Source organism: Sebastes fasciatus, chromosome 22, assembly GCF_043250625.1.
Source record: "Sebastes fasciatus isolate fSebFas1 chromosome 22, fSebFas1.pri, whole genome shotgun sequence".
Lineage (NCBI taxonomy): Eukaryota > Metazoa > Chordata > Actinopteri > Perciformes > Sebastidae > Sebastes > Sebastes fasciatus.
The window spans coordinates 13,054,489-13,076,163 of record NC_133816.1 but is presented as its reverse complement, the minus strand read 5'-3'; the positions used below and the strand labels follow the sequence as shown (position 1 = coordinate 13,076,163).

The window sequence follows — 21,675 nt, the reverse complement described above, 5'->3', positions numbered from 1 at the left end:
TGGAGGAATGGAGGAGAGGTGAAGGGTGGAGGAAGAGGGAGCTACTGTTCTTCAACCTGAGCTGAACAGCCAGCAGCCTCCTCATCTAGCTGACTCTCACAGTCACTCTTTTTCTTTCTGAACATCCAGTGAAGAAAACCCTTCTTCTTCCTCTCCGGCTCCTTTTGTTCCTCCACCTCATCCTGCTCTGCTCCCTGTTTCACCTCGGCTTCCTGCTCCTCCTCTTCGTTTTCCATCCTCGTCAGCATTTTGCTTTTCATTTTCGCTAACATTTTCTCTCGATCCACGGTCCTCCAGCTAGAAAAGAATCCTCTCATCTTCTTCTTCATGTCCAGACAGATATCCTCCAGGAGCGTCTTCTCTTTATCCATCTGTCGGGCTGTGGACACCCAGCTCTCGTCATTCGCCTCCAATTCCTCGTTGAAGTTTTTCTGAAGGTCCACGTTGTCGTCCAGCATCTGTTTGATTTTGGTCTTGTAGAACTGGTCTTTCGCTTCCAGGACCTTACAGGACTTCTCGTCTAGTTCCCTGCACTTGACCTCCCAGATTTCCTTGCATTCTACAAGTTCCTCTTCTTTCTCCAACAGCTTTTGTCTCGTCTCACTAAGCTTCTGAGAGAGACTCCACTTATGCTCGCTGAAATCCAGGACTTCAGCGTCCTTCTGGTGGATCTGTTGCTCCAACTGGCTCACCCTCCACCGGAGTTCAGCCTGTGGTTTCCTGTCTTTCTCAGCAAGGTCCAACTTGTCCTCGAGGGCCTTTTTCTTGTCCTCCAACTGTTGTACTTTCGTCTCCCAGATCTTTTCTCTCACGGAAATGTTTTCTAAGAGGTCCTTCAGAGCGTTGTATTTTGCCTCCCAGGCTTCTTGGCTCTTTAGGAGTTCAAATACTTCGACAGACAGCGCCATAGAGCTTGGTACCAATAACGTTTGTCCAATGGAGATGTAAATAATGCAGTCGACCTCGTCGATTGTTAATGTTCAACCGGTTACCAGTCAACTAACAATATCAGCAAGTGTGTGAGATGTAAATGTGTTGGTCTATCCATAAGAATCGTTCGTCAAAGGATGAAAACTTCAAAGGAAGGCTGATGACATCACACGGTGATGTCATGAGAATGTGATGACATCACAATGGGATGACATCCCATTGTGATGTCATGAGAATGTGATGTCATGAGAATGTGATGACATCACATCGTGATGGCATGAGAATGTGATGACATCAGAATGTGATGAAATGACAGGTAGTGTCATAGAGAAATACATTCCATCCCCCTCACATCATCATCATCATCATCATCATCATCATCATCATCATCATCATCATCATCATCATCATCATCATCATCATCATCATCATCATCATCACACTGGGACCAAATTAAAAACAACATGTTGAGTGAAACATTCTGCAAAATCTGAACTCTCATTTCAGCTCATAAAACCTTTAAAGAATGATAATAAACTTTGTAAACATGTAACGAATGAAATGCTGTTCATTTTCTGAACGCTGTGTATGGCGAGCTGTTTTAACATTTAATAGCTAAGTTTGACTATCAGGAATTAACATTAGAGATATCTATAACGTCATTGTGACTAGTCAAAACGACAGTTAGAGATATCTGTAATTCAGTTCTGACTATCCTAAATAACAGTAACAGATATCTCAAACCTCATCATGAGGTCAGAGTTGTTGTCATGAGGGGGGGCCCAAGGCCAGGGTCATGCAAAGGTCTATGGTTGACCCTTATATGTGATCAAGAACAACACTTAACTTAACACTTTTCTTTCGTTGACTTAAAGGGACTGTTTGTAAGAATCAGAAATGCTTGTTAACAGCGACACCTGTGACCTTAAATCACGGAAACCGACCCGCAATGATATATACGTTTAAGAAGTTACAAACAGTCCCTTTAACCAACATCCGTCCTGATCATAACTACCAAATATTTTTACTCTTAAAATGCCAATTTGTTAACATAATGCCACTGTTTTAAAAACAACACCACAATAATTGGATTATGTTGTGTATCCAAAATGCTACAGTGCTCGATAATACAGCAGCAATGCCCCTCATGCAAACATGAGAAAATGGCTCAATCTGGTGGAAAATTGTTAAATGTACAGTTTTGAAGCCAGGGCTCCATATTGAAAGCCTGATATGAGCCTGATTTTATGCTGTAATGGTCGTGGGATCAAAAGTGGTGGTTTTAATGGGTTTCAATGGGGACAGTTTGTCTGTATTTTGGCTACACAGTTTATTAAAGACTTATTACAGGAGGTTAAACTTCTAAAATTCCATTAGGTAGTAGTCTAATATTCAAAAACACAATGTATTATTAATAATATAATGCGCTCTGAAAGAAGTGTATTGATAATTCAACTTTTACTTTTAATACTTTAAAGGTCTCATATTATGCTAATTTCCAGGTTCATAGGTGTATTTTAATGTTGTACTAGAACATGTTTACATGCTGTAATGTTCAAAAAACCCTAATTTCTTCTCATACTGTCTGCCTCGGTCTGCCTGCATAAAGCCTCTTTCACTCTCTGTCTGAAAAACTCTGATTCAGAGCCTGTCTCATCCCAGTCTGCTATGATTGGTCAGCGTTTCCTGGTCTCTGCTGTCAATCAAACGCCCTCAACACAGCGTCACTTTCTTCCCCGCCCTGCAGCCAAGAGAGAGCAGGAAAAGAGAGGAGTGACTTCCATCTCAGCGCTACTGAGTTAATTATTTCTGGTAAAAGACACCTGATAAACGTATGAAAGTAATCAGAGTAATGGTATATTATTTACTGTAGAAGCTGTCTCTGTGTTATCATGACTACAGACCGGTTAACGTTACACTTACCATAGCTTACCATGCTGAAATAGACTTTATCCTGTCTGTCAACATAACTGAAGGTGGAACAAACAGTGTAAAATGATAAATACTGTTTATCAAGTATGAAGAAATGGATTACACAGAGCTTTTGACTTGGAGTGTAACTTGTGCTGTGTGTATCAAAAGCTAGACCTAGCAGCTTAGACTTCCGTAAACTTTTACGTATTATTTAGCCCAAGAAAACAAAGAAGCTGCCAGTATTCACGTTGTAAACCATCTTGGTTTTGAGGATTTTTTTGTGCAATTACAATGGCTGGCCAAAGGGTGGCAGTGTATGGGATGATGCTATAACGTCCACTGAGGTGGCTGATGTGCAACTATACCATCAAAACCCATGCAAATACAAGAGAATGGCTTTTGAATAGCTGTCCACTGTAGTGACGACTATGCGTGAAAGGGTTAAACGTGACAAACTTACAGCTTCCAGGATGGAAGGTGGGTTCCAGACAGCCGGTACTGATTCCTCCTGAGCTTCGGTTTGAAGTGAATCCTGTAGCCTACTGTCCCGTGTATTTTACTGTTGCTTTGAGGACATTTCAGTCAAAAATCACCTAATAAATGAAGTGAATCCACAGGGTCTTCACGTCCTCAGATGATGGGAGTAAATGAAGACTTTTCTGCTGGTTCTTGCAGACTAACAGAAGTTATAGCATTCTTTTTTTGTACCGTTCGTAGGTCCCACCAGGAAACCCTTAAATGGCCTGAAAAATATCACCGAGGTCACCAGTTTAAGGAAGTGCTGATCAGCGTTTTTTCAGACCCATTTTCTGAGAGATGGAGCAGGAGAAAAAGAGAGAGGATGGTCTTTTATGATACTATGGTGACCTGTAGACACACTGGGGACAGATATTGATGTTTAAAAGACATGGAAAAGTGCATTTTGCATAATAGGTGACCTTTAAGTAAACTGGGAGAAAAAGTTTGGAAACTTGTGTTTGGTGGATTATTTCTCTGTTGTTCCAATGCTAATGGTCATTGTATTTCACATCGTTGGAAATCCTGTTTATTTACCTTTACAATGATGTCCAACTTGTAAGGATCATGCATTTGTGGGATGAGCAGAACAGCTGATTATGTGGGTAGCGCCCAAGAAACATTTGCCAAAATGCTCCGCCAATGGTAAACAGTGTATTCTCCTGTTGGTATTGACTCTTGTTTTGAGTTGTTTGGTGGATTGGATGATCGAACTCTCTATCAGTAACAAGGAACAAACAAGACATATTGGCAATTTTACACTTTATTCATTTAATAAACCGTCAGGAGCCTCAGTAGCGGTGGAAGATCCATACGCAGCCACAACAGCCTGGTACCTCCTCCTCATGCTGGTCACCAACCTGGTCACATGTTGCTGTGGGATGGTGTTCCATTCCTCAACCAGGATTTGTTACAGGTCAGCCAGCGTTATGACTAGTCAGGATTAAATTGCGGATATCGCTTCAGAGATACCTGAGAATCCACCGGCCACCTCCAACGCTGCAGGTTCAAACCCAGAGTTTGACCTTTGACCTCTAAAACCTCACTAATTTGACTCAGAATGGCTCTATGTTTCTGTACAGATTTAAAAAATGAACATAAGAGAGGTATAGAGGTGACTTTGTTCAAAGTATTTCTCTCGTGTTGACATTCAGGTAGGATATGTGCTGCTTTACATAATTCACCTACATACATTTTTTTTAACTTTTATAATATTGTTTATTATGTATAAAAAAAAATTAAACCTAATTACCAGTAAATAATGCTAATATTAAAAATAATCACGAGCCCCTCAGTCATAAAGGTTATATGATTTTTACTGCAAAATATCATTGTTTATTACAGAACCGGCGCCTAAAATATCATTTGGAACATCTTTTATTACGTGACATCGATCGTTTTATTGATCGGCTTCAGCGTTGTTTAAATCACAACTTAAACAGATACCAGTACTTCTACTTTATAGCCATCATAATGTCATGCAGTTGTATTTATATTGAATACATTTATTCAGAGAGACAGACATATCAAAATTATATTTGACTGTTATTATTTATTTATTTTATTTTATTAGTAATTTATTTGTATTACACATTGAAATACACATTTGTATACATTTACTGTATATATATACACATATATACAGTAAAGGGCATATCTTTGGATATTGTGGGAGGAAACCTGAGCACCAGGAGAAAACCCACGCAGACACAGGCAGAATATACAAACTGCACACAGCCGGACAGCTGTTGGTGTCTGTATGAGGCTACAGTGCTAATCACTTAGTCACTATGTCAACCTAAAAGTTAAAGGGATAGTTTGGGTGTTTTGAAGTGGGGTTGTACGAGCTCCTCCATCCACTGTAAGTATCACGCCTACTATGGATAAGTACCTCATACAAGTAAAAGTACGCCACTTCAAAACACCCAAACTATCCCTTTAACAGGATGTGAGGGTGGAGACCTAGAGGGTGATGGGGTTGAGGGGGAGGAAGAGAGAAGAAGGGTTAGTAAATGGTTGTTCACACACTCATTCACACACTGATGGCAAAGGGCTACCATGCAAGGTGCCAACTTCGCCCATCAGGATCTAATCTAAACACTCATTCACACACCGATGGCTCAGCCTTCGGGAGCAATTTGGGGTTGAGTGTCTTGCTCAAGGACACATCGACATGTGACCGGAGCAAAGGGATCGAACCACCGACCTACCGATTGGTGGACGACCTGCTCTACCTACCTCTGAGCCACAGTCGCCCCGGAGGTACCTGAGGTAGATGAGGAGGGAGGTGGGGGTGGAGGAAGGGTGGAGACGTAGAGGGTGATGGGGGTGAGAGGGAGGTGGAGAGAGGAAGGGTGAGGTAGATGAGGAGGGAGGTGGGGGTGGAGGAATGGAGGAGAGGTGAAGGGTGGAGGAAGAGGGAGCTACTGTTCTTCAACCTGAGCTGAACAACCAGCAGCCTCCTCATCTAGCTGACTCTCACAGTCACTCTTTTTCTTTCGGAACATCCAGCGAAAAAAAACCTTCTTCTCCTCCGTCTTTTCCTCCACCTCATCCTGCTGCGCTCCCTGTTCCACCTCAGCTTCCTGCTCCTCCTCCTTCTTTTCCATCCACTTCTTACGCATTTTGCGTTTCATCTCCTGTAACGATGTCCTTCGATCCTCCATCCTTCTGGAAGAAAAGAACCCTCTCATCTTCTTCTTCATGTCCAGACAGATATCCTCCAGGAGCGTCGTCTCATCATCCATCTGTTTGACTCTGGTCATCCAGCCCTGGTCACTCTCTGCCAGGTCCGCGTTGAACTTGTCCTGAAGTTTCTCCTTGCAGTCCTGCATTCGTTTTATTCTGGCCATGTAGAACTGGTCTTTCTCATCCAGGACCTTATAGAACTCGGCTTTCTGTTCCCTGCATTTGACCTCCCAGGTTTCCTCGCAGTCTACAAGTTCATCTCCTTTGTCCAACAGCTTTTTTCTAATCTCAGTGAACCCCTGAGAGAGACTCGTCGCCTGCTTGCTGAGATCTAGGATTTCGGCGTCCCTCTGGTCGATCAGTTGCTCCAACTGGCTCATCCTCTCCTGGAGTTCAGCCTCTAGTTTCCTGTCTTTCTCAGCCAGGTCCAACTTGTCCGAGAGGTCCTTGTTTCCGTCCTCCAACTCTTGTAGTTTCATCTCCCAGCTCTGTTGTATCCCGGAAATGTTTTCTGAGAGCTCCTTCATAGCGTTGTATTTTGCCGCCCAGGCTTCTTCGCTCTTTAAGAGTTCATCTATTTCGGTCATCAGTTCCGAAGAGCTCGGTAACATCAACGCTTGTCCCATGACGAGATGTAAATGATGCAGTCACCCTCGTCGATGTTCAACTGGTTACCGGTCAGCTAACAATATCAGCAAGTGTGTGAGATTTGCGAAATGTGTTGGTCTATCCTTAAGAATCGTACACCAAAGGATGAAAACTTAAAAGGAAGGCTGATGACATCACAGTGTGATGTCATGAGAATGTGAAGACATCACAATGTGATGGCATGAGAATGTGATGACATCACAATGTGATAACATCCCACTGTGATGTCAGGGGAATGTGATGTCATCACATTCTCCTGACATCACAGTGGGAAGTCATGAGAATGTAATGACATCCAACTTTGATGTCATGAGAATGTGATGACATCACACTGTGATGTCATGAGAATGTGATGACATCACACTGTGATGGCAAAAAAAAGTCGTTCATTCTCGTAATATTATGACTTTATTCTAGAAATCTCAGATTTCTTTTTTTTCCTCAATGTGGCCCTAATACTCCGTCGTACCATAGACCTACAACATGATAAATAAAAATGAAAATGTAAACGAAAAACAGTTATTCATTTCCATTTTTAAAAATCCACAGGGAGCCACTGGAGAGGAGCTAAAGAGACGCAGGTTGCTGACCCCTGACCTAGTCACAACTCTAATTCTAGATATCTATAATTACATTTAGACTATCCCTAACTCCAACCCAGAGTTTGACCTTTGACCTCTGAAGCCTCACTAATTTGACTCACAATGGCTTCATGTTTGTGTACAGATTTTTAAAAAATGAACGTAAGAGAGGTATAGAGGTGTTCAAAGTATTTCTCTAGTGTTGACATTCAGGTAGGATATGTGCTGCTTTACATAATTCACCTACTTCATTTTTTTTTTCTTTTATAATATTGTTTATTATGTATAAAAAAATTAAACCTAATTACCAGTAAATAATGCTAATATTAAAAATAATCACGAGCCCCTCAGTCATAAAGGTTACATGGTTTTTACTGCAAAATATAGCATTGTTTATTACAGAACCGGCGCCTAAAATACCATTTGGAAAATCTTTTATTACGTGAGATCGATCGTTTTAGTGATCGGCTTCAGCGTTGTTTAAATCACAACTTAAACAGATACCAGTACTTCTACTTTATAGCCATCATAATGTCATGCAGTTGTATTTATATTGTACACATTTATTCAGAGAGACAGACATATCAAAATTGTATTTGACTGTTTATTATTTATTTATTTTATTTTATTACGTATGTGTTGTAAGGCTAATTCTACATCTTTGGTCTTGTGGCTGTTTTTCGAAACATTATTAAGTGAAATGTATTAATTATTATTTTTTAAACATATACATTGGTTATATAGTACATATAATTGTGATGCTTTTCTACTATGTGCGGTCTTACATCACCCCTGTTCTGGCATGCCTCCATTGGCTACCTGTAAAATTCAGAATCAATTTTAATTGTGTGTCACACGGCAGCTTTTCTTTCTGACTTCATACCTTGGAGGCCTACATACCTTGTAGCCTATAAATTATATTTACTGCTATTTTTTTCACATGAAATACAAAATACATACGTTATACATAGAAATAAGTAAATAAACGAAACAAGATGAAATATTTTTACTTAAAAAAAATATTTTTTTTAAATATAGAAAATAAACATATACATTTATACACAATAAATGGACCAAATATTCTTCCTTTTTGTTGCAAAATTATGAACTTTTAGAAATTATTAATAAATGCCTCATTCAAAGTTTGGTAGCCTACATTTCAGATTGATTTAGCAACCGTTTTCATCCTTTTATTAATACATCATGTATTAGAGTTGGCTAACACAAAAAACATAGGCTACCAATTGCTGCTGTGGTATTTATTTAAACGTGTGTATTTAACTTCAGTAGCAAGGATGTAGATGTATCATTCAACAAGGAAATTTGTTACGTTTTAGTAAAGTACAAGTGTTTTTTTGTTACTTCGCAGACAATGATTTAGCATGAAAAAAAAACAAGTAAGCAGCGAAGGAAGAATTCATTGTTTTATTGTCATTTATTAATGAAAAATGCCCCAAAAATGTGGCCAAACATATAAGTGTATACAAATAGCAAAAAAAAAAAAAGGCATTTCAACATTTAACAGGATTTTTTATATAGTAATATAAAACAGTGAGATCAGTCATTCTCAAATATAAAATCTGACTTCTTGCAAAGATGTGTAAGAGGCTTCATGCAGAACTATCAAATAATAACTCATACATGTAAACAATTATTTTATTACAAAAGTGATGCTATTTTCTTTAATAAAAAATTATATATGATGAAATAAAAATAATAAAGTAATGTTATGTTAGCAAAGGAATCTTTTCCCACAGGTCTCACAAAGTTACAGCTTCTCAACTGTGTGGAATCTTCTCATGTGGACCAACAAGTAACTACTACGTACGAAACCTTTCCCACGTTTTACAGGTAAACGGCTACTCACCTGTGTGGGTTCTCATGTGAGTCTTCAATGATGAAGTCTGACTGAATTTTTTTTCACATGTTTTACAAGTAAACGGCTTCTCACCTGTGTGCATTCTCATGTGGGTTGTCAAATCACCACTACGCATGAAATCTTTTCCACATGTTTTGCAGGAATACGGCTTCTCACCAGTGTGGGTTCTTATATGACTCGTCAATCTTGATGTCCGACTGAATTTTTGCCCACATGTTTTGCAAGAGTATGGCTTTTCGCCTGTGTGGACTCTCATGTGGACTGTCAATTCACTCTGAGTGATGAAATCTTTTCCACATGTTATGCAAGAATATGGCTTCTCGCCTGTATGGGTTCTCATGTGGACTGTCAATTCAGAATTACGCATGAAATCTTTTCCACATGTTTTGCAGGAATATGGCTTCTCACCTGTATGGGTTCTCATGTGGACTGTCAATGATGATGTCCGACTGAATTTGTTCCCACATGTTTTGCAAGAGTATGGCTTTTCGCCTGTGTGGACTCTCATGTGGACTGTCAATTCACTCTGAGTGATGAAATCTTTTCCACATGTTATGCAAGAATATGGCTTCTCACCTGTGTGGGTTCCCATATGAGTCTTCAATGATGAAGTCTGACTGAATTTTTTCCCACATGTTTTGCAAGAATATGGTCTCTCACCTGTGTGGGTTCTCATGTGTATCTGCAATTTGAACTTAACCTTAAAATCCTTCCCACATGTGTCACATTTGAAAGACTGTTTACCTGTGTTAGTGGTATGGTGAATCTCTAAAAAGTTAGAGTTCTTTACATTGTTACTGTGACTTCTGCTTTTGTGAAGTCTTTTCTGTGATTTCGGCTCTGCATCTCTAGTTGATCCTGAGTCTCCATGCTCGCCTCCTCTTTGATCTTGGCTCTCAGCTTCATGAGAGATGTGAGAGAAGAGCTGGTGATCACTGTTTGGTACCGATACCACAGAGGTTATAACTGGCATGTTGACAACAGACTCTTTCTCTGCAGCATTCAAGTAAAGAGTGTGATCTTCACTGTGGTCACCTTCCTCATGAGTAGGAGTCAACATAAAGGAATCAGTCTCCTGCTTCAGTTCAAGCTGCTCTCCCTCCTGACTGGTGCAGAGTTCCTCCTGTTCCTCTTTAATCTGTGGAGGATCTGGGTCCTCTTGGTCCAGACTGGAGTTCCTCTCCTGAATACAGAGCTGCTGGTCAACGGGAACCTCCTCCTCCTTACAGACATGTTGCTGTGGGAGCTCTGGAGGGACAGAGAACAAAAGCAATATGATACTAACGTTACTGTGATGAGAGGAAAACGGACATCTGAGCAGACAAATACAACCAGCAGGGGAGAGTGGGGTAAGATGAGGCAATTTTTACTTATGCTGTCCTCGAGGTTAGGAAAAATGAGACAGAAGTAGAATGAAAACATGAACCTTAAATTCAGGATCTCTCCTATCAAATGAAATTATCAGCATGCATCTATAACAAAGCTGTCTGAAAAAAGTGCCCTTCCAAAAAAAAAGTGCCCCTGTTGCTCAACTTGCCCCAGGTAAGGGGTAAGTTGATCCGAGTCAGTGGGTAAGTTGAGCCATCGTGGGGTAAACTGAACATCTGAGTTTTTAAGTTTAAACCTCAGCATAAGTGTGTTAACAAACAGTTTCACAGTTATTAACTTGTGAGAACAAACCACCAGTAAGTTTCAAGACCATTGAACAGTCAGAACAGTCATTCAATATTCCAGTCGTCAAGGTTGCAGGGGAATATGAACAGTTGCTCCCTCCTTGCAGTTCCTCCAGCCTTTTGAGGTTGAGCTGGCTTCTTCAGCACATCACTCAGCGGAAAAGATGCCTCATCCTTTTATTTGAATGCAAAGCTGGGCTTCTCGCACATTCTCGCTGTCTCGCTCCACCTCTAGACGTGAACGCGCGCTCACTCCACACTGCAGAAGAGTTAGTTTAGCTCTGAGAATATCTAGTGAATGTACAGTGGACGTTTGAGCAGAAATAAATGCCGCAGCTCCTCCAGACCAACAGAGGTTTCCCGTGTCTTGTGAAGTGACGGGGCTCCGCAGAGAGAAACGTTATCGCCTCCGGTGTCTTCCTGCTCCCTCCGGCCGCGGTCGGGAGGCGATAACGTTACGCGCTGCGGAGCCCCGCTGCTTCAGAGCCCCGCTGCTTCAGAGCCCCGGCACCGACAATGAAGCAGGAAAAGCCAACACTAGGATCAGCAGTGATTCATGGAGAGACCTCCGTCTGGTCAGCTAACATTACTGCCAAGCAGGTGAAATATAGAGTGATATTATGGTTTTAGCTGACGTGTGTCGCCTCACTGTTATGAGTGATGCTCGTTCACGTCTATTTAGAGCGAGCAAAGCGCGAACCCGGCGCTGACTTTCGTTGACTTAACGGCCACAGGTGTCGCTGTTAACAAGCATTTCTGAAAGTTACAAATAGTCCCTTTAACATGTAAAAAAATCAAACCAAGTTGTTCAGGCTCATCTTTAGCGAAGTTACTAACACGGTGTTATACCTTAGTAAATCACCAACATGTGTAATATATATTTTTAGACCTGGATAAATTAGATTTGACCTAACAGTCATTATTCCTGACATTAAAAAAAAGTACTCACTACTTCTCCCATGTGCTTCTCTCCATCACAGCAAGATAGAAATGATGGGTACTTCCTGAATTTATGGTCTAATGAAAAAAAACATAATCACAGTTGCCTAGATACAGAGGATGGCTCAACTTACCACAGTCTCCACTATGTCTTTAAACCATTATTAGTTTGTTAAAAGATCATAGTAGTTCTCCTCACCTCTCCTGTGTAACTTGATCTCTTTATAAAGATCATAGTAGTAGTCCTCACCTCTCCTGTGTAACTGGATCTCTTTATAAAGATCATAGTAGTAGTCCTCACCTCTCCTGTGTAACTTGATCTCGGGTTTCAACACGATATCCAACAGTCTGCGCTGACGATCGATCTCTTCCTCCTGCTCGACGATAGTTTTCTCTAAAACTCTGAATATTTCTTCAGCAGCAGCAGTTAGTCGCTCGTTAACAAACTCTCTCAAAGACTCAACTGAAGACATTGTTGTTTGATCATCAAGTGAAGAGTTACCCGCACAACGACTACAACATCGTCTTCAGCTGACTGAACAAGCAGCATGCAGCTCATGACGCTACTAGTAGTGTTGTTTACTTCCGCTGGGTGTCACACTGGGAAGGTCCGACAGTGGACGTGAGGCAGCTTTTCTTTACTCTTTCATACCTTGTAGCCTATCAAATATATTTACTGCTATTTTTCACATGAAATACAAAATACATACGGTATACATAGAAATAAGTAAATAAACGAAACAAGATGAAATATTTTAACTTTAAAAATATATATATTTAAAAATATAGAAAATAAACATATACATTGGTTATATAGTACATATCATGTTGATGCTTTTTTACTATTGATGCTTTTCTACTATATACGGTCTCACATCACCTCTGTTCTGGCATGCCTCCATTGGCAGTAAATATGTTTGATACGCTCCACTGTCGGACCTTCCGAGTGTGACACCCAGCAGAAGTAAACAACACTACTAGTAGCGTCATGAGCTGCATGCTGCTTGTTCAGTCAGCTGAAGACGATGTTGTAGTCGTAGTGCGGGTAACTCTTCACTTGATGATCAAACAACAATGTCTTCAGTTGAGTCTTTGAGAGAGTTTGTTAACGAGCGACTAACTGCTGCTGCTGAAGAAATATTCAGAGTTTTAGAGAAAACTATCGTCGAGCAGGAGGAAGAGATCGATCGTCAGCGCAGACTGTTGGATATCGTGTTGAAACCCGAGATCAAGTTACACAGGAGAGGTGAGGACTACTACTATGATCTTTATAAAGATATACAGTTACACAGGAGAGGTGAGGACTACTACTATGATCTTTTAACAAACTAATAATGATTTAAAGACAATGGGTACGTTCCAAAGCTCTTAATTTTCATTTCCTCGCTCCTCGATCCTCGCTTGAACCGGAAGTTGTTCTGGTGCTCCATTTTGAAGACCGTTCCAAAGCCCTTATTTGTGCATCGAGGATCGAGGATCGAGGAGGCTTGCCGGAGGAGCTATGAGCGAGGATACACCAGTGTATCCTGCACGGAAGTCTTTTGCCGACCGACACGCCCCCTTATTGGATATCAGTTACTGATTGGACGCTGCTGCCGATCAGACTGATCTGATAACTTTACCTCTCAACATCACTGGAGTTTTATACCGGAGTGAAAACAGATTACAGATTAAACGTTTCATAGTTTAGTTGTCTTCTGATTCACCATCTAGTTATAATCTGTGTTAACTGTAGCTCTGAGCAGCAGCAGAAGGACCTGCAGTAGCTCTGCTTCACACACCGTCAGTGAAGCTGCCTGACAGTCAGAGGGGTTTATAACACCTGACAAACTGACTTAAAATAACTTTCTGCATTTATTAGAATGATTTGTCTTTTCATGATCTGTTATTTCCCCCGTTAACTTTTATTAATGAAACTATTAAAGTCAGAGAGAAAAGGAGAGTCTGTCTGTCAGCAACAAACACCTTTTACATCATTTATCCTCATTTCCATTCAGTCACATGAGGCTGATGATTCCTGAACGTCGGGTTTGATATACATCATTTACATTTTCCCTTTAGCCTAATAAATAATGTCCAGTGTTAAAAAAAACACCATAGTCATATTCTGGGTTATGAAATAATTAACTCACAATCAGAATATCAATAACTACAGACTCTAATAATGAATAAATAATATAAAGTTATTGATCCAGTAGAGATGTTTCCTGAGCCTCTAAGCAGTCCACAGTAGAAATACAGGCTGCAGCTTGCACTTGTCTGTATTAGTATTAGTACAGTTCAGACACAAACAGCTGTTAAAGCTGACTGACAGCTGATCCAGCTGTGATCAGCTGCTGCTGTCATCAGAAACGGACGTCGCTTCACGTGACGCTTCAGAGGAAACGACCGTCCCATGTCGCTTAAATCGTATTTCCTCGTTTCCTCTCTCCTCGCATGGTTTCCTTGCGTCTCTCCATGCTTCCCTGGTGGGAGGGACTAAGACGCAAGGATGAGACGCAAGTGAGGGAAACAGGGATGCAATTAAGAGCTTTGGAACGCAGCCATAGTGGAGACTGGTAAGTTGAGCCATCCCCTGTATCTAGGCAACTGTGATTATGTTTTGTCATATGACCATAAATTCAGGAAGTATCCATCATTCAATTAATTCTCTGAAGTATAAAAGGGTATTACCGTTGAGTGTTACATACAGAAAAATATACGAAAGGCTGGGCCACTCACTGGAGGTGAGGTATATTGCCTCACCTCCAGTGTATTAAAGTTAACAAAATTAATGAAATGAGGTAAATTATGCTTGATACTTGAATATGCTTAAAGAAAAAAAAACATCCTACATCACAACTTTCCATTAATGGGTTTCCATGTATTTTGTTACAGAAAGGGTTGACAGCTCATTCTCCAAACAGCAGCCTGAGATTGCTTCTTAGTCAGGATGGTGATCCCCCTTCACATACCTGTATACAGGGGGGACAACAAGGGGACAAGGGGATGGGTATATTGAAGCTAGTTATGCAAATAAGTTATTGGGGTTGTTAACAGATCAACTAACGTTTGTTATAAAATGCTATCAACTTTAATTGACTGAATTTATTAAGTAATTGGGCTTGTGAACTCATGAATACTGCATAATATATTTTAACTCACCTATAATGGGAACAGCGCTGCACTTAGTGGGAGCAGTGATGCTGCGCTTTGGACTGAACGATGGCTGGCAGGTCGGGAGAAAGTTTGGTGGTTGAGATGCGAAGGACAACACAGAGATGGCTGTCGGTCATTTTGGTTCTCAGTCTGTTTTCATTTCATAGTTAACAGAGAAAATGTTTGCTCACATATGTATGCTGAGCCGAACAGACTCGCATCAGAGGAAACTTGGCCTTTTCCAAGCTCCGGTAGAAGTCGGGTAGAGAGAGAAGCTGATGCTGATTCTTCAGAGAATCATCTCACTGCATTTCGATAAGTTCTAATAGCAGACTCTCTTCCACTTCTTCTGCATCCATCAGGAAGGGAGTCGAGAACAGCATGATTTCTTTCTCAATGACAAAAAAATCTTGGAAGCGCTCACTGAATTCTGTCAAGAAAAATATGACGACAGACACATATTTCTCCTTTTTAGCAGAACGGTTGACCTCTGGAAAAGCAACTTTGATTTCGGACAGCGTGGGGAAGTGCGCGACATTAAAGCTGCGTAGTTGTGTCTCAAAGAGACGAAGCTTCGCACGGAATGCTTTCATGTGTGCGTAAAGTTGTGGTACAAGCTGGTCTTTGCCTTGCAGACTCTTGTTCAGTGTGTTGAGATGATCAGTAAGATCTACTAGAAATGCCAGGTCTGCCAACCTTAGAGGGTCACTCAGTTCATGAAGAGGTCGTTCTTTCTCTTTCAAAAACTGGTCAATTTCCGCAGTTGGCCCGCGGGCCGTAGTTTGGACACCCCTGGTTTAAAGACATACTGGTTGTATTTGTCTGCTCAGATGTCTGTTTTTCTCTCATCACAGTAACGTTAGTATCATATTGCTTTTGTTCTCTGTCCCTCCAGAGCTCCCACAGCAACATGTCTGTAAGGAGGAGGAGGTTCCCGTTGACCAGCAGCTCTGTATTCAGGAGAGGAACTCCAGTCTGGACCAAGAGGACCCAGATCCTCCACAGATTAAAGAGGAACAGGAGGTACTCTGCACCAGTCAGGAGGGAGAGCAGCTTGTACTGAAGCAGGAGACTGATTCCTTTATGTTGACTCCTACTCATGAGGAAGGTGACCACAGTGAAGATCACACTCTTTACTTGAATGCTGCAGAGAAACAGTCTGTTGTCAACATGCCAGTTATAACCTCTGTGGTATCGGTACACATGAGAACCCACACAAGTGAGAAGCTGTACGTTTGCAAAACATGTGGGAAAAGATTCGATGACAAAACATCATTGAAGATTCATATTAGAACCCACACAGGTGAGAAGCCATTTACTTGTAAGACATGTGGGAGAGCTTTCAGACTGAATGGTGAATTGACAGTCCACATGAGAGTCCATACAGGCGAGAAGCCGTATTCTTGCAAAACATGTGGAAAAAAATTCAGTCAGACGTCAGCATTGAAGACTCATATGAGAACCCACACTGGTGAGAAGCCATATTCTTGCAAAACATGTGGAAAACATTTTGGAAGTAAAAGTAACTTAATGATCCACATGAAAACCCATACAGGCGAGAAGCCGTATTCTTGCAAAACATGTGGAAAAAAATTCAGTCGGGCTTCGACATTGAAGAGTCATATAATAATCCACACTGGTGAGAAGCCATATCCTTGCAAAACATGTGGAAAAGATTTCAGACATAAAAGTAGCTTTTTGGTCCACATGAGAATCCACACAGGTGAGAAGCCGTTTACTTGTGAAACATGTGGGGAAAGTTTCACACAAAATAGTGAAGTGAAAATCCACATGAGAACTCATACAGGTGAGAAGCTATATCCTTGCAAAACATGTGGAAAAGATTTCGGACATAAAAGTAGCTTTTTGGTCCACATGAGAACCCACACAGGTGAGAAGCCGTATTCTTGTAAAACATGTGGGAAAGCTTTCAGACAGAGTAATAACTTGACAGTCCACATGAGAACCCATACAGATGAGAAGCCGTATTCTTGTAAAACATGTGAGAAAGATTTCAAACAAAATAGAGATTTGACAGTCCACATGAGAACTCATACAGGTGAGAAGCCGTTTACTTGTAAAGAATGTGGAAAAGCTTTCGGACGTAATGGTAACTTGATGGTCCACATGAGAACATTCCACCCAGGTGAGAAGCCGTAACTTCGTAAGACCTGTGGGAAAAGATTCTTTGTAGTGCTTGAATTGAAAAGGCATATACGAGTGAATACAGACAAGTAGTTTTCTATTTGAACCCACACAAGTCAGGAGCCACATAATTGCAACACGTGCGGAAAGAGATTTTCTCAAATCACATTCTTGAGAAAACACCTGAGGGTCAATATACACAGGAGAAACCATAGAGGTGAATCTCTTGTGGAGAGGTGTTCACTAACTGAATGAAATATACTCAAGCAATAGCTACATCTTTGTAACTGAATGTGAAATGTTTTCCACAAAAATTAGATGTCAATATGTTAGTATAAAGATTCCCTTCATTTGACTGTATTACTTATATTTCTGTTGGAAACAGTTTTTCTTTGAAACAATCTTAATCTCCCAAATCAAGGAAAAGTGTTAGTTTCACAGTTAAACATGTTTTGCTCGTATTTCCGTTCTTACTCAACATTTTGAATGCACTGTGAATTACACTGTGGTATTTCTACTTAAACAATTTGAATTCTTCTTCCTTCGCTGCTTATTTGTTTTTTGTTTTTTCATGCTAAATCATTGACTGCTATTAAACAAAAAATAAAAAAACAGTTGTAGTTTACTAAAACGTTCCAAATGTCCTTGTGGAATGATACATGTACATCCTTACTGTGATGGAATTTTCCATCAATTCCTCTCTTATTGGTAGAAAGGTCAGAGTGTTTGTCAGAGTGTCCCTCTGTTGACATTTTTGGGTTGGAGTCCTGTCTAGAGGAGCCACTGTTATCTGTACAGCTGTGCCTGTAGTGGAGACCGTAGAGCCAGTTGCTAGGGCAACCAGGGGAACGAAGTAAGTCATAACATGATAAGGGGTAAGACACTGAGCACCGGGGGGGGGGAAGGACAGAGTTGTGAGGCCTTCACGCAGAGAGCATCTATTGTGGAGACCTGACAATTCTCTTTGATCAAGCTTCAATAAACCTTCTTTTGTAAGACATCATCAGCTCCGGACCTCTTCCTTCTAAAGATAACTTGTATATCAATTATTCCATCACAATTTGGCGTCACGAACAGGATTTCAACATAACAACAGAAGTGGTAAGTGCAAATTATCTGCTTTTGCCTTACCATGTCTGTGTTTGACGAGATCTAAAAGAATCTGAAATTTTAAAAATTTAGCTATAGAGTAACACTCCATCTCAAGGGAGTAAAGTAATAATTCGGCTGAGTAATTTCTGAAATTTGAAATAGAAAATGTAATGGATAAAAGTGGAAATTGAAGTTAACCAGTTCATGGTAAAGAGGTAATATTAAAAAGGGTAATATTACACTTCCAGAAGGGTGGGTGGTGTTCAAGATAAAGTCTGTGGGGTTTAGGTACCACAGTACCACCAACAGGGGTGGTTGAGTTTCCGGGTTAGCTTCGGGCTAGACCCGACCAGGGGGGACTCCCATGAGCTCTGGTCCAAGAGGGAAAGACGTTTCCGGGGAGTTTGAAATAGAACTGCCTCGGCCAGACCAAGATTGACGACTATCCCAACTCTGTGTCCAGTGGGAAACTAGAGGTTCTGGGGGAGACCCCAGGGGCCGAGGGATATCCGTTTTATTGTTTGTGTACACGAGGCGTCGGGCTTTCGGGGCTCCATCTTGAAAAAATAAATTGAAGCCTCACCCTGCTGGAAGGGGAAAGGAAAAAAAAAAAAGAGGAGAAGCTGTTGATGCAGAGAGGTGTTGTTGATGTGCATGTGCCCGTTTTGTGTGCCCATTTTGTGTGTCTATGATGTTGAACTGTGATTGCTGCTTGTTTACTGATGTGCTGGTGCTTTGCGCGCTTACGCTGCTGAATTTTGCTGAATAACTGTGTGAAATTAAGTGCTGAATAAAATGGGTGCCCAAAAGTCCAAAGCAGCAAAGAAACCAGAGAAATTTACACATATGACTGTTTCCAAAACAGCCAAGGTTAAAAGATCTTATCAGTCAAAGAACCGACAGGGTAAAAGAGAAGAGTCAACCTGTCATTGATAAACACCATGCAAACACACACTTTGAGACGATGTATGTGCCCTCTAGTCCCGCTGGAATAGTGGGCAGACAGGCCGGATGGAAATATGTAGTTCCGTTCACAGTATTGATGTGTGATTGGACGGATGGTGAATTGCCGCATAGAGGCTCGCTTGAGACGGAGAAACTGCGGCTAACTGAGATAAATGGGCATGGAGACAATGGAAATCCAGACTGGGATTTTGCATTTATGAGAAAGTGTGCACTTTGACGGAAGAAAGTCACCGCTCTTCAAATCTGTAGTGAGAGAGTGAGTGAGAATGGCTGTGAATGGGGTTCAGATGAATTAAGAAAAAAAATGGTGGATGAATGCGTACCATTTATTGCAACATGTCACAGGCCATTGTTAAAGAACACATTGCAGACCAAAGCGGCTGAGATAGTGAGAATCAGACAAAGGCAATGATGTATGATAGGATTAAACGCCAAGGTAAAACTCCGTCCCCTCAGTGTTTGTTTGAGTATGGTGACTGAAGCTAAAATCCCACTTTTAGAGCAATTGAATTGAATTGAACAAATTCACTGTTTCACTTTACCCCAAGATAACGATAAAGCAAAAGCTTCAGAGGCAGAGTTAGGAAAAATGCAGACACAAGAGTTGATATTTTTTATCACTGCTGCAGTTGAAAGGGAGAGACGGAGAGGAGCAGACATGGCTGCCCTGCAAGGAGGCAGCAGAGCAACTGGCTCAGAATTCATTGATGATCCACCAGAGGGGCGGGGTCAAGAAACACACAGAGACACTGACACAAACACACACACCTACAGGGTGCAGGTTTTGTGTCCAGAGTAAGGGGGAGAGGCTGAAGGAATTCAGCTAACTCATTTATTAATTTTGGTATGCCAATAGATTATTAGGCGAAGGTGAATTATAACATTATCATGAGGTGTTCAAATATAATTTTGTAAAATGTATTTTTGGAGTAGAAACTTGAATAAATCTAGTTGTTTGAAGGAGATGTGTTCACAGCAATATAAAATAGATAATAGAGAGGGCTGGTTAACAGTAGCTCTAAGCAGCTTATAATACATACTTAAAAATACGAAAGCCAAGATTCTGTAGAAAGCAACCAGTGATGGTAATTGTTGCAAGATTGACCATTGCAAGACAGTTTTGACGAATTTTAAATGTTTTCTGTCAGTTTGAAAAAGTGCGTTTATAATGATCAGTGGTTAAAATGACAGTTTCTGTCAATAGTCTGGTGGCTTTGAGGAGAGCATAGTAATTGTATGTTTTTGTATATTTATAAATTATAACAATTGTGTAACTCCCTGTCGATTTTATTTAGTTTTTACCATAACCTGATGTCAAGTCATAGGCCTATTTAATAATATATGTAGCTAAGGGTTGATTTATATAACCTTAACTTGATATAGGCTACAACAAGTTTTTACAACAATTTGCAAATTGGCTAGATTTGTCACAAGATCCCACGTTAGCAATTGAAGTAAATGGTAACAGTTGAAATTTTGAACCAACCACACATTATATCACCACTATGGGTGTTTCCGGTGTTCCTATGGTAGAACCACTATCAAAAAAAAATAAATCTAAAACAACAGTTGAAGGCTCAGATGTATTGCATTCATTTTTGATATCTGAAAAGTGTCCCATTAATTTGTTGGGGAGAGATTTGCCTTGCAAACTTCGTGCTTCTATTCATTGTATTCCGGACGGGTTATATTTAACTATCCCAGAAGACAAGGCCGTGCAGGCAATGCAGTTTCTAAAATCAACAATTGATCAATTGTACTGCTGGACTTTGCTAAATTTTCAGAGGATGGACACATTTACTGTCTCCAATATCCAGAAAATCGCAAAGATATAACCAAAACTGCGCTATATTGATGTCTGCTATGAGGTCTCACTTAACGTTGTGAATACACTGCGGTTTTTAACCCTTCACAGGAATTAACTCGTTTGGCTGGTACCCATGTAAAAAAAAAAAAAGAGAAATTAGAATGCAAGCAAATTTTGTTTGTAGGTCCAGAGGGGAGCGCTCTTTCAATGCTGTTGACAGAGAGACAAAGTGAATTATTTGATGATAATGATTCTTGGCCTCACATTGCAGTGGCAGTCACACCTGGGCATGAGCCAAGGGAACTTGGTAAAATGGTGGCTCGGTGCCAGAAATTGAGAGCCAGTAACGAGGGCTCTAAAACTCAAAAAGTAACTACATTAGGTTGTGAGTTGTACATGATCAACATGCCAGCACGTATTGAGTTACCGGACAGCACATTTATCACGCAGCAGCCTCCCCTAGTGACAGAATATGGACCTCCGTCAGAACTAGCTGAGGTTCCATCTATTTTGTGGGCCAGACATAAAAATCATGTGGGTTTTGTAAATTCAGCGCCGCCTCACCTAGTGACACTTAAGCCTAATGTTAAGCTACCTATGATACGCCAGTATAACCTCTCCCACAAAGCAATTGCAGGAATTGAAGGAGTGATTTGCTACACAAACAGCCCCTGTAACACACCCATTTTGCCAATTCCTAAGCCTGGTAGACCAGACGAGTGGCGTTTTCTGCAAGATTAGCAAGCAATTAACAACATT

At 40.8% G+C, this 21,675-nt stretch overlaps 3 protein-coding genes and 1 long non-coding RNA gene across 6 annotated transcripts; 2 read left to right on the top strand and 2 right to left on the bottom strand.

The window, feature by feature from the left end:
* Window positions 1–5,636: 5,636 nt before the first annotated feature.
* Window positions 5,637–6,790, bottom strand: LOC141760337 (uncharacterized). Its single transcript, XM_074623028.1, has 2 exons — window positions 5,937–6,790; window positions 5,637–5,891 (listed from the first exon to the last, which is right to left on the bottom strand). Exons 1-2 carry the CDS (start codon window positions 6,672–6,674, stop codon window positions 5,784–5,786), a joined length of 846 nt encoding a protein of 281 aa, XP_074479129.1. The 5' UTR covers window positions 6,675–6,790; the 3' UTR covers window positions 5,637–5,783.
* Window positions 6,791–8,688: 1,898 nt separating this feature from the next.
* Window positions 8,689–12,241, bottom strand: LOC141760334 (uncharacterized). Of its 3 annotated transcripts, none has more exons than XM_074623022.1 (3): window positions 12,070–12,241; window positions 9,229–10,404; window positions 8,689–9,144 (listed from the first exon to the last, which is right to left on the bottom strand). In XM_074623022.1, the coding sequence occupies exons 1-3, from the start codon at window positions 12,239–12,241 to the stop codon at window positions 9,137–9,139; spliced, it is 1,356 nt and encodes a 451-aa protein (XP_074479123.1). In that variant the 3' UTR covers window positions 8,689–9,136. The 3 variants fall into 3 exon arrangements, with proteins under 3 accessions (XP_074479123.1, XP_074479124.1, XP_074479122.1); XM_074623023.1 differs by having other exon boundaries at window positions 8,689–9,480; window positions 9,565–10,404; XM_074623021.1 differs by having other exon boundaries at window positions 8,689–10,404.
* A 3,822-nt stretch (window positions 12,242–16,063) lies between these two features.
* On the top strand, window positions 16,064–17,172 carry LOC141760269 (uncharacterized). Its single transcript, XM_074622932.1, has one exon. The coding sequence runs from the start codon at window positions 16,077–16,079 to the stop codon at window positions 17,064–17,066; it is 990 nt and encodes a 329-aa protein (XP_074479033.1). The 5' UTR covers window positions 16,064–16,076; the 3' UTR covers window positions 17,067–17,172.
* An 801-nt stretch (window positions 17,173–17,973) lies between these two features.
* LOC141760282 (uncharacterized) lies at window positions 17,974–20,894 on the top strand. Its single transcript, XR_012592311.1, has 2 exons — window positions 17,974–18,666; window positions 18,738–20,894. It is a non-coding gene; the product is annotated as an uncharacterized LOC141760282 (long non-coding RNA).
* Window positions 20,895–21,675: the final 781 nt, after the last annotated feature.

Excerpts from the sequence above, each read along its gene's own strand:
- LOC141760337 (XM_074623028.1), bottom strand. The coding sequence starts at position 6,674 with ATGGGACAAGCGTTGATGTTACCGAGCTCTTCGGAACTGATGACCGAA. Across the intron at positions 5,892-5,936 it reads AGGAGGAGCAGGAAGCTGAG|GAGAAGAAGGTTTTTTTTCG; the intron begins GTGGAACAGGGA and ends GAAAAGACGGAG.
- LOC141760334 (XM_074623021.1), bottom strand. The coding sequence starts at position 12,241 with ATGTCTTCAGTTGAGTCTTTGAGAGAGTTTGTTAACGAGCGACTAACT. Across the intron at positions 10,405-12,069 it reads GATCAAGTTACACAGGAGAG|AGCTCCCACAGCAACATGTC; the intron begins GTGAGGACTACT and ends CTGTCCCTCCAG.
- LOC141760269 (XM_074622932.1), top strand. The coding sequence starts at position 16,077 with ATGCCAGTTATAACCTCTGTGGTATCGGTACACATGAGAACCCACACA.